The sequence below is a fragment of the Mugil cephalus genome, chromosome 11 (assembly GCF_022458985.1).
Source record: "Mugil cephalus isolate CIBA_MC_2020 chromosome 11, CIBA_Mcephalus_1.1, whole genome shotgun sequence".
In the NCBI taxonomy this organism is placed as follows: Eukaryota; Metazoa; Chordata; class Actinopteri; order Mugiliformes; family Mugilidae; genus Mugil; species Mugil cephalus.
The window spans coordinates 24,757,252-24,769,718 of NC_061780.1; the positions used below are offsets into that span (position 1 = coordinate 24,757,252).

At 41.3% G+C, this 12,467-nt stretch overlaps 1 protein-coding gene across 1 annotated transcript in view; it reads right to left on the minus strand.

Annotated features, from left to right (window-relative positions):
• Positions 1-540: 540 nt before the first annotated feature.
• Positions 541-12,467, minus strand: part of ube2e2 (ubiquitin-conjugating enzyme E2E 2) — a 33,325-nt gene continuing 21,398 nt past the window's right edge. Inside the window, exons 4-6 of the mRNA XM_047598563.1 lie at positions 8,648-8,780; positions 5,175-5,322; positions 541-1,104 (exon numbers count right to left, since the gene is read on the minus strand). Of these exons, the coding sequence (XP_047454519.1) occupies positions 1,007-1,104; positions 5,175-5,322; positions 8,648-8,780 (379 nt within the window). The 3' untranslated portion in view covers positions 541-1,006. The remainder of the gene's footprint in view (positions 1,105-5,174; positions 5,323-8,647; positions 8,781-12,467) is intronic.

The following is a 12,467-nucleotide window of genomic DNA, read 5'->3' on the forward strand; positions in this document are numbered from 1 at the left end:
TGAAATACCAACAAATGCACAAACCGCGATAATATGGCTGATTCGTTGGATGTTAATTGGCTCAATATTAATTCTAAACATGGTGCACAAATGTAATAAAAGCTTCCACATCGGGGTCATTGAATGAGAATACAAGGAGGCAGAAGAAGAAGTAGTAGAGCATTTTTTTTTTAACTTTTTCTCACAAGCCAACCACAGTGTGTTTTATTGGGTGCTTCAGTAATACAAGTGCACAACAAACCACTCTGCAATTGCAGAGGTGGCGGGTAGCCAGTAAATATACAAGTCCTGCCTCTTTCACAGGCAGACCTATACTTTTGCGGTCTGCCTCAAAAGCCTTTGAAAAAATACATACAGTACAAACAAAATCAGAGGAAGTTTAAAAAGCGTGAAGGATCGTTTTTTTTTTTTTTTTTTACTTTTTTTTTTTTCAAACCTTCCTGCTACATGCAGATAACGGAACGACGACGGGAAAATAAAAAATAAAAATAAAATAAAAAATAAAATAAAACCAAGAAGAGGATATTCTGCATGTTTGTTCCAGGTGCCACTAGGAAAAAAAAAAAAAAAAAAAAAAAGAGAGAGAATACATACTGTATAGTAGCTGGAGGACGACGCGCATGATAATTATAATATTCTGGTTTTTGTTTTTTTTTTGTTTTTCTCTCCAATACAATACTTCCGACATTCAGATATTGGAAAATAAAAATCCCAATCTACTCTTTGTATAAAAAAGAAGCTTTCAAGTCAACAAGGAACAAAGGACTTTTTTTTAAGTTTTTAGTTTTTTTTTTTATATATATGTACACAGAAAAGGTAGATAAAAGGAGGAAGAAGACGAAGAGGAGGAGGAGGAGGAGGAGGAAGAGGAACAGAGCATTTATACCGATGCACTTAGTGAATGTGCTTTGACAGACTACGGGTGAGAGAGGTAGAGAGAGGTTCAGTGAAGGGTGAGGGAGGTAAGGTAAAAGGGGGGAGGAGGAGGGAGGAGGAGGGGGGAGGTTTATGTGGCGTATCTCTTGGTCCATTGCTTGGCTATCCTGTCATGCTCGGTTCTGTTGGTCAGGTACTGTGTGGCGATGCTTCCCACCAGAGGGTCGGCTGGAACAGAGAAAGACAGAGAGGACGTTTAATTATTCGGATCTCGAACATTCGTTTAGTCGAGTTAAAAAGTAGAAACGTGACAGTTTTAAAAATCCTTGTAAATAAAAAGTTTGAAATCCCGCCCAGGTACAGAAGCACTGGTTAATTTATTTATTTTCTTTCATGTTTATTTTCGTGGTTTTCCCTCCGTATTTATGCAATCAATCGGGTCTGGATAAGATTAGCCGCTAGGCTAACGTTAGCGCTGGTTCTGCACCACAGCCACACGACAAACAAATTATCGTACCAGAAGCTTAAAATGAGCGTATTGTGAGGGGAAATTATCGTGCATACTCGGCTACAGTAAAATATTACAGACTGTGTATAACAGCTTATAATTTCTTTAAATAAAATTACAACATCGTTGGAAAAAGTCAGTCATCTTCTTCCTCTTAATCTTATCTTCTTAACCACTATTTGAAATACTCAGAATTTATGAATATCACCCCAGAGTTTCTACATGAAGTTTCATTTTCATGTAGAAAATCAAGGTCAACGAATCTTATGTGGAAAAAATCCAAAGTTTATGTATAAAAATAAGTATTAAAACACATTGAAGATCAAAGTAAGTTTATGACATTAAAACTAAACTTAGAACATTAGAATAAGTGCTGATATAGACACTTAATTTATTGCCTCCTATGTTGTTGCCTGAAAGTAAAACAATAAACACTCGCTTGCCAGTTTATTAAGTACACCTTGGAAATATAATGCAATCTAATGTAATAATCCTGCACTAAATCTGAATTATATTACCCTCATTCCTTTTTGTTAGTGTGAACACAGATAAAGTCACATTTAAAGTGTGTGTGTGTGTGGAAGAGGAGTTCAGCTCATTCATTCAACCACTATTAGAAATCAATAAGCGACGTCTGTTCATTAGCAATGAGCCTTTTAAAAAGAAAGAAAATAAATCTAAACTAGAATCAACAAATGAATCGATCTAATGTGAGAACGCTGAGCGTTACTGATGTGATCGTGTAGGTGTGTAACAGGCGGTTTAGGCTTTTATAGCCACAGTTTTCTAATATTGTTGTTTTGGATCGATTAAAGATGAAACACATGAAACAAAGGTGAACCGAGGAGGCTCTGAGACGTTTCGGTTGTTGAAAGAGAAGCAGAAAGTGGAAACTCGACCGGCACAAAAAAAGACAATAGTGTTTGGGTGGAGCTGTTGTTACAGAGCGAGACAGACTGAGCCTCCGTCATTTATCTGTGAACATGTGTTTGAGTGTCGTGTTTTATTTTGGTAGGTTCCTCGGTTTCCTGTTCTCATGTTGGTTCCTCCCTGTGTGTCCTGCCCTGATTGGTTTCACCTGTGTCCTGTGTGTGTGTGTGTGTGTGTGTGTGTGTGTGTATATAAGGTGCGTTCCATTTACCTGCAGGGTGGAATTTGGCACTAGCAATGACGTCACACCTGAGTTATCAACGTCCCAGTTACATAAGTCTGGAAACTAGACGACCGTGTCCATGACAGCTCTCACCTTGACCTAATGTAACTCGGTAATAATATTATTGCTATAATGTTAAATTACATTTAGCTTGTTTAAATTACACAAATTGTAAATGGAACTGATAACTTGAATTATTTATTTACAAATCTACATGATCACACGAGGCAGAAATTTATAAAAAGTATTCAAAAGTTTGAACTATTTTTAAATGTTTGGCTCTGTTTTGGTTTTTGCCAGACGGTTGTTTTTAGCCGTTGTTAGCGCGACATGCGCTTGTAGTTCCCATATAACACGTAAATTAAAAACTTAAATTACACTATAACAACATTTCAACGTATGTATGTGGAAAAATAACAACAAAATCAAATCAGAAGTGCAAATAAACAGAATATTCCATATTTAAAGGCTTTGACCTGGAAGTTGAAGCTGACTGACTGAGAATGGAGGCGTTTAAATGAAGGATTAAATGTCAGGAAATGTGAGTTTATATGTAAACGGATTTGAGTGAGCAGCTCCTGTAATGTTCGTGAAGACTTGTCATATTAAAATGTTTTCACCGAGGAGTATTTTATTTGAGTTACAGCCGTAATCAGCCGCCACTAACGCGTGTCTTTGCTTTCTCTTTGTTAATAATAATCTGTGCTGCAGGACGAGAGGGTCTTTATGTGAAGCGAGTGCAGCTGGAGGACGCAGAGTGTCTCAGGTCAGAGGAAACAGAGACGCTGACGAACGTGATTCATCTTTAAAAGTCACCGAGAGGAGGCGAGTTACTGCCTCTGCTAATGAAGGACTTCCTGTAATGAATCAAAGCGTCCAGACTGAGGTTTATTCCCCGACTTCCATTAACGCTGAGACGCTACATTTAAACGGACATTTAAACAAATGCTCGTCTCTGCTGGTAACATGTGTTTTAATATGTAAATTTATTTTATTTATTTATGGTTCAGATCTGATTCAGTGAAACTAATAAACATTTAAATCTGAGACACAATAATCAGCAAATAGTAAAGAGAGAGAAAAGAGGAGGAGGAAGAGGAGAATAAAGTTATAGTTTGAGGAAAAGAAGTAGAAGGAAGGAGGGAAGTGTGGGGGGAAAGAAGAGGAGAAAGAGAAGGAGGAAAAAAGAGAAAGAGGAGGCTCTAAATAGAAAAGGGAGAAGAGGAGAAGTGGGGGAAGGAGGAGAAGCAGGGGGAGGAGGGGGAGGAGGAAGAGAAAGAGGAGAAGGAGGAAAAGAACAGAGTGTAGAGGAGGAGGAGGCTCTAAAGAGAAAAGGGGGAAGGAGGAGAAGCAGAGGGAGGAGGAGGAGGAGGAGTACAAGTACAGGATGACGAGAAGGAGGTGGTTGAAGGAGGAGGAGAAGGAAAAGAGAGGAGTAAGAGGAAAGAAGGGGAGAAAAGAAGAGGCCCGGGTCGAGACTCAGAAAAAGGAGAAGGATGGAAGTTTGGGGAAGGAGGAGGAGCAGCAGGAGAAAGAGGAGGAGGAGAACAAGTAGAGGAGGGAGAGAAGGAGGGTAAAGTCAAGGAGAAGTAACAGCAGGATGAGGACAAGAATGAGGAAGAGAAAGAGGAGGAAAGGGCAAGACAGAGGAGAAGGAGCAGGAGGAGGAGAAGGAAGAGCAGGAGAAGGAGGAGGAGCAGGAGGAGGAGGAGGAGGACGAGCAGGAGGAGGAGGAAGAAGAGCAGGAGGAGGAGCAGGAGGAGCAGGAGGAGGACGAGCAGGAGGAGGAGGAGGAAGAAGAGCAGGAGGAGGAGGAGGAGTACAAGTACAGGATGACGAGAAGGAGGTGGTTGAAAGAGGAGGAGAAGGAAAAGAGAGGAGTAAAAGGAAAGAAGGGGGAGAAAAGAAGAGGCTGAGAAAAAGGAGAAGGATGGAAGTGGGGGAAGGAGGAGGAGCAGCAGGAGAAAGAGGAGGAGGAGAAGAAGTAGAGGAGGAAGAGAAGGAGGGTAAAGTCAAGGAGAAGTTACAGAAGGATGAGGACAAGAATGAGGAAGAGAAAGAGGAGGAAAGGGCAAGACAGAGGAGGAGGAGGAGGAAGAGCAGGAGGAGGAGAAGGAGGAGGAGAAGGAGCAGGAGGAGCAGGAGGAGGAGGAGGAGGTGAAGGAGGAGGAGCAGCAGGAGGAGGAGGAGCAGGAGGAGGAGGAGGATATGAAGGAGAAGCAGCAGGAGGAGGAGGAGGAGGACAAGGAGGAGAAGGAGGAAAGAAGAGAAATAGGAGGCTCTAAAGAGAAAAGGGAGAAGGAGAGAAGTGGGGGAAGGAGGAGGAGTAGAGGAGGAGGAGGAGGAGGAAAAGAGAGGAGTAAGAGGAAAGAAGGAGGAGAAAAGAAGAGGACTGAGAAAAAGGAGAAGGATGGAAGTTTGGGGAAGGAGGAGGAGCAGCAGGAGAAAGAGGAGGAGGAGAAGGACGGGGAGAGAAGGAGGGTAAAGTCAAGGAGAAGTAACAGCAGGATGAGGACAAGAATGAGGAGGAGGAGGAGGAGCAGGAGGAGGAGGAGGAAGAAGAGCAGGAGGAGGTGAAGGAGGAGGAGGAGCAGGAGGAGGAGGAGCAGCAGGAGGCGGAGGAGGAGGAGCACGTACCTGGGTTACAGTCTGTGAGCAGGGAGCAGATGGACAGCAGCACCTTGGAGATGGTGAGGGCTGGACTCCAGTTGTCCTTCAGGATGTCCAGACAGATCACACCCTGACTGTTGATGTTACAGTGATAGATCCTGGTACGAAACGTCACCTGGACACACACACACACACACACCAACAACACAAAGTTCAGACGTATGAACACGAGCACTGGTGTCAGAACAACGAAGGGTTTTTACAGCATCTTATTCTCATATTAAAGTGTAACTTCCTGTCTCGTATTCTGCTCTGCATGTCAGTGATGTGAAATATCGATACTGCATCGGTATCGCCGATACCAGCCTGAATTTTCCTCAGTATCGGATCAGAAAGATAATCTGTGGTATCAAACATCACTGCTGCATAAATTTAAAATCTTCTCCTCAGAGTTCACGTCAAATTTTCTTCTTCTTTGCACCACGCTGCTAAAGCTCTCTGTTATTTTAATGCAGCTACTGCCATCTGTTGGTAGTTGTGTTTTACTACATCTATAATTGGCCGAGACATTAACACGCAGTAGGACATACATGTTATTTTTTTCTTTGACCCGGCTCGTATTTGAGGCGAGTCGTTATTTCTTCATGTACGGTTAATTTAAAATAAGAAAATGAGAGGTGAGATGAACTGGAGGTTTGTGTGTTAGTGTTTCACAGAGTTTCTGCAGGTTTGAACAAGTGAAGACTTTTTAAGACAATTATGGATTAAATGTGAGACCTGCACCAAGTAGGAAAAATAAGAAAAATCAATAATTAGTCGAATTAATCCACACAAATAGACAAATACAATAAAAAATTTGTTTGCTATATTTCATGTGGGTTTTTTTGTACAATGCTTGTTTGCAAACATCAACCAGTTTCAGCTGCAGCTTCGATTTAAAGTGTGGATGATCCAAATTTCCATGGATGATTGTGTGGAAGAGTAGAAGATAACGCCTTAGATTTAAACGATTAACAATAAAAAGAAATCATGAGCAATATTCTGAAATTAAGAAAATGAGACATGAGATGAGCTGCGCTACGAAACAGTCAAACCGTCTCATGAACTCTTCCTATTGCTCAAGAACCCGACGCGTTCAATCGACGTCGAACTTCCTGGAGTCGACGTTCTTTTTCTTGGTGAATTCACCGTTTGACTCAACTTCCCATTTTCTTTTGTTTCGTTTTCTCCCAAAAGCGTCTCTCTCTCTCTCTCTCTCTGGGGAACGCGAACACATTCTGGTAAATCTGGTAAAAAGCACCTGATTCAAAAACTTTCATCATCCAGATTATTTCTGTCCCACGTTAAAAAACACCTGTGCTGAAAGATAACGAGATATAACGAGATGTAACAGGATTTAAAGTGATTATATTTAATTAATATGTCAAAGGACAGAAATTTTATCTGCTCCAGATTTAAATTTATTAATAAAATAACATAAAATCATCCACTGTGATTATAAAACTTATCAAGATCTTTGGGCTTATACTCACTTATTGTATTTCTTTGTGATAATATTCATACAATTGGCCCAAAGTCAAACATATTCAGTCATATAAGACTTAATGTAATGAAAAATCTTGATTATTTGAATTATTTCACAGTCAATTATTTACACTTTGTTCGAATAAAGTGACGTTTTAATCACAATGGCTGCAGTTTAGACTAAAATAAGACTAGTTTTGAATCCATAAAGAACAATAAGTCATTGTTTTCCAGTATAATGGATCCACTTTGGGCCATTTCACACAATTTGTCACAGTTTCTTTCATTTTTGATTATTTTTACTGCTGCGTTTTTATCAGAAAAAATCCAATTCCAACGAGTCGTCCCACCAGCAGAGGGCAGCATGGAGTAAAATCGATGCGGCGCCTCTTTGAGCATGTTCCTCAGGAACCAACAGCCAAAGCAACAAAAACCCCTTTAGAGCGGCTTCACATCTGTTTGGTCCTGACACCTGACACCTCTGTTTGCAATCACCAACATCTGGCGCCCTCTGACCCCGACCCTCCGGAGGAAACGTCTAACGAGACCCCAGCAATGCCAGCTCTCCCCCTCCACCACCTCCACCTCCACCTCAACAAAAAGAAAGGAAAAATCACCGAACAGAAACACAACCTGGTGGACTTGTCATTTTGTTTCGCCTTTTAAACGGATCTTTGCAGCATTGAGCCACCGAGCTTCAGTGGAGCTTTTCTGTGGCAGCGTTTGGTTTGTGTGTGCAGGGAGACGGCGGCGGTGGTGGTGGTGGTGGTGGTGGTGGTGGTAAGGGAGGGGAGAGGAGGGGGGGTAGTTTGGCTTCAGATCACAGTGTGTTGGAGGGGTAGGAGGTATTGAAGGGGGCGGAAACACTCAAGGCCCCTCTGGCCACGGAGAGCTGGGCCGGAGCCTGTGGATTTGTTTGAGTCTGCTGTCAAACACACAGAGCTGGTGGTTACACGGCACAAAGGCCGAGAAGGAGGGAGAGAGGAGGGAGAGGGTGGAAATAACAGAGGGGGAGAGAAAATGACGGCAGAGCCACGGGGTAATCGGGTGCGGCTCAGAACTAAAAAGGAGATCGTCCCTGACATCAAACCCGACGATCGGTGAATGAAATGAAAAGAAGTGCGGTGACTGAGGAACAGACGCCGCGTCCTTGAAACGACGTCGGTCTCCTGGACCACAAACAGATAATTACACAGCTTTATTTAATTAAAGGATTATTATGAATGAGGCTCTTTGGTGTCGAAAGAAACGTGCGTTCATATAATTAACAGTTAAATAAATAAAAAAGTATTCGGTGGCAACGTATTTATTCACAGCGGTGAAATCATTTCCTATTGAATCTACAGCATCTGTGAGGAAACATAAATAAATAAGTCAATACTGCACGTTTCCCTGAAGGAAGAAGACAGAGGAAGAAAGGAGGAAGGAGAAGAACGAAGAAGATCAAAGAAGGAAGGAGACGAAAGAAAGGAGGAGGAACAAGGAAAAGTCTTCCTCCTACTCCTTTTGGAACAAGCTGCTTCTGTTAGTTTTTTCCATTTATAATCATTATTTCAACAGATGGTTACATATTGTTAAACATGTCCATTCATTCATTAAATGAGACTATTTTTTTCTATTTTACGTGACGAACAAGAACAACTTAATGTGACCAAGAAAATAATTACATCTGAGAGACGCTCGTTTGCCTGATCCTGTTTATCTGATAAAAAACAACTTCATGGGGAAAGAAAGGAGGTCGTACTCTTTAAAGTTTCACCTGCAGCATCGATTTAAAGTGTCAACAATCATAATTTCCACACTAACAACTGATAAATTGTGGATGATTGTGTGTAAAGTGGAAGATAAAGCTAATGAGGAGTAATTTAGAGCCACATTCCTCGACGCCGTCGAGCGTTTAAGCGTCTTTCCTGCACATTTCCAGTGTAAAGGCGATATTTTTTAACAGCTATAACTCAGGGGGGGCTGCTGCTGACCTTGGGGGGTTTGAAGGGGTAGTCCGGCGTGAAGGCGATGTCCAGGAAGAAGACCCCTCCCTCGTACACGGAGCCCGGTGGCCCCAGGATGGTCGACCTCCACTCGTAGATGTTGTCTCCTTTGGGGCCGGCGCTGGAAAAACGAGACGAAGACGAGTGAATATGTTAATCAGCGCTGGACTGGACACGGCGCTAAGTGTTAGCTCCTTCTGACAAGTTAATGATCGAGATATGGGGGAAAAGCCGAAGCCGTGGAGGATGTTTCAAAATCATGTTTAAAAGATTGAATTTCCTGCTACTGACAGTCACTTTATTTATAAGCGACGAGAATCCTTTATTGGTTTAAGTCGTGCAATATAAAACAATAGAGAATAAGAATAAGCACCATAAAAAAATAAAAATAGAGCGGTAAAGATATATACATAAAGGTAATTCTGCAAAAACCTTGTAAACATACATTGTAAAGTGTCCACTGGGAGGGTGTGATGTTTTTTGAGGGGCGGGGCTTATCTGGAGGCAAATAATCTCAAAACAATGTAGCCTGTGAACATTTGTTAGCATATTTCAACGGACTGTTTTGGCAGCGATGGATGAGAAAAACACACATATTTTAGAGAATATACTAAAACACTCACTCCCCGAGACTGTGAGTGTTATTTTATTCACCGACCTCTACACTCTGACTCACTGGATGGACGATTTGACCAAAGGAGGACACACAGGGGACGAAGTCTGGTCTGTCTTTATCAAGTGAAGCCTCTCCAACAAAGATATTACAAGAAGTAAGTGGAACCACTGTGGAGAGTAACGTAGTAAATGCATCTTCTGCTTGGACGCCCCTCACGGTTATCATTATCATTAACATGTAACAAGAATCCCCCAAATAATGATTAACTCAATGTAATTTGTGAAATCACTCATTGACATTGGATGATTTGACAGGACTGTACAACGTGCAATGGCCAAATATTTACACGTATCTGATTGAGAAACTCAGCATCTACACAAAAGAAAAACTGAAGGAATACAAATCCTTAGATGCCGATAACAACGTCCTGAGTACACGTGTGCAAGTCAAGTCAACTTTATTGTCAATTCTGACACGTGCAACACAATACAGGATTTAAATGACCTTCCTCAAAGGCCTACGATGCAGCAGCTAAACAAAAAAATGTGCAAACAGTAGTAGAGTTGCAATAGAAGAATTTAAACGATGACTTTTGTCCATACAAACACAAGGGGTCTGTCTTTATCAAGCGACGCGTCTCCTACCAATATATTACCAGAAATAAGTGGAACCACTGTGGAGGTAATAAAACGCAGTAAATGCAACTTCTGCCCTGAAACATACAACTAACGTTGCGTTAGCTAGCGGTTAGCATTAGCATGTAACAAGAATCCTTCAAATAACGATCAACCTAATGTAATTTCAGTCACAATTCAGGCTGAAACTGACGTTACATATTAATCTTCCCTGACATCACAATCCTTTTAATCACATTCAACCAAAGTTTTCTACGACTGGAAGTCTTTAAGTTAGTTGACATTTTCGCGCTCGACAGTGACAGTGTTTGCCTCAAGCTTTGCCTCCAGCTAACGTCACAGTGACGTCACAGTGACATCATGAAGGGGTCTACTGGTAATAGTTTAACCCAAACCCCTTTTGAATGACCATCACGTGGATGATTGAGAACCTTCACAGGGTCTATTGGTTGTGGTTCTGATGTTCCTGCATGTTTTTCCATGAAGGCAGAAGCATAAAGAGTCCGAGGCCTTGGGCGGGTGAGATCTGCAGTGACCCTTCACTTAACCACCTTCACTGTACTTTTCTTAACTCGCAAAAAAAAAAAAAAAAATCAAAGCCTCTAAACGTGATAAGAAAAGAGCTGCTGTGTAGAAATGGATTTGCAGGTCAAAGCGGTGTAAAAATGATTTCATGTTCGAGTTATTTATTCTGCGCGGAGGCTGAAGGTCACATCTGTTGTATAGGCCTGGTAATTAATTCCATTTCCATATTAAGGGATCCCCCCTCCCCCTCACCACCACCGTTGTTTGTGGTTAAGACCCTGATCTGGCAGCGAGCCCGGAGGAGACCGGGACAACGTCCAGATCACAAAGACTGGGGACAATGAACAATCCCTCTGATTTCATGTCATTACCGGGGGACGGTGTTTAACGCTAACCTCTCGCTGCCGCCGAGCCGAGCAAGCTGCGATGTCTCCTTTACTTAAAAGCTAAATAACCAAAAGGCAGATATTTCCTGTAGCATCTGGCTGCAGACATGCCCCGCACAATAGATCAGTCTCCAGAAATAGAAATAAGACATTTCCTTCCTCACTTCGCTGTCAACACACGCACAGATTTTCCACTAATCGACTGTGCCACTCTTTCACACCGCTCCCGTCTTTATCATTTTTTAATTAGCTAATTACGATCGCGTTTTTTTCTCTCTGGGGGAATCACATCTGAACCGATAAAAAAAAATTCCCTAATCTGGACTATTATTGTTTCGGACTCAAAGAAAACCTTGGATTTATTGTGTAAGAATTAAAACAAAAAGTAAAAACACTGTTCAGGGACCACGCTGGTTCATTTGTAAGGAAGATTTATTTCAATTATGGGATATTGACACTGGTTCCATTTGTTTTGGCGAGCACAAACAGCACAGCGTGTCCAAAAGACAACCACAATTGCAAGTTTTATTTCTCCTCCAAACAAACCCTGTTGCATTTTGTTAGTACAGAGAGAAATGTCAGAGCCAACTAAAGGAAATGACCTCAAAATAGAAGGATTTACAGGCCCACAGAGACAGATGTTAACATCTGATAGGCGGCGGTTTGTGCCTGTCATAACAATATAAAGTGAGGGTAAACCACATTACAATCCCCTGCTCATATTCGTCCGTCCCCGAGCTCAATCTTTCCATCACGATTTGACACAAACTGATCAGGTTTTGAGACGAGACGTCAACGATCCGTCCAAATAACAACTTATCGAGTGTCCGCTCTGGACTTGGAAAAATTCTCAGATGAGAAACAGTCGAACGAGTTCTTTAAATCTACTAAACTGTCATAATTTATCGTCCTCCTGGACGTTGTATTAAATAAAAGGCCAAAGCACAGATGCTGGATTCAACCACTGGCTAATTTTCCAGGATTTATAATAAATTCGGCTTCTGTGTAATAAAACCCTCTCATACGTTTGAATGGAGGCAGTGAAGTGACAGAGTTGTTGTAATATCGAAAGCAACATGACTCAGAAACATGCAGCAGTAGCCGAGTCACATTCCTGCCGGATCACAACATATTTTAGTGGCTGATAAGATAAAAGGTTTAAAATGTTATCACCACGAGTTGTTAAATCATGTCTGAGAATAACAGGCTGCTGTGAACTGATGTGACGTCTTAAATAAACTTTACTCTGCTCATACTGGATGTTAGATATTATATTTATGTCTCATTAATAGTTTAACGCTCTGGATTCGAGAGCGTAACTGGTTCACGTTGCCGTGTTTGGTTTCATCCTTTTCAGCACAAACTCATATTTTTATTTTTTTTTTTATTTTTGGATCTAAAACCACACAAAAACATAAAATCCGAGTAGGAAAAAGTTTGATTTTTTCACTGTGAAAACCACAAACATGTTGAACAAACCATTTTTCTAACTTAGAATTTAAATCTAAAGTGTAAATTTTAAAAGCTTATGTAGAAATTTAGCAAACAACAAACGTCTTTATAAGTGTTTCCATTAAAATGCAGGAAATGCGTCACGCATTTTTGTCCAACCATTCTCTCTTCCTTAGTAACCACTGACGCATCAC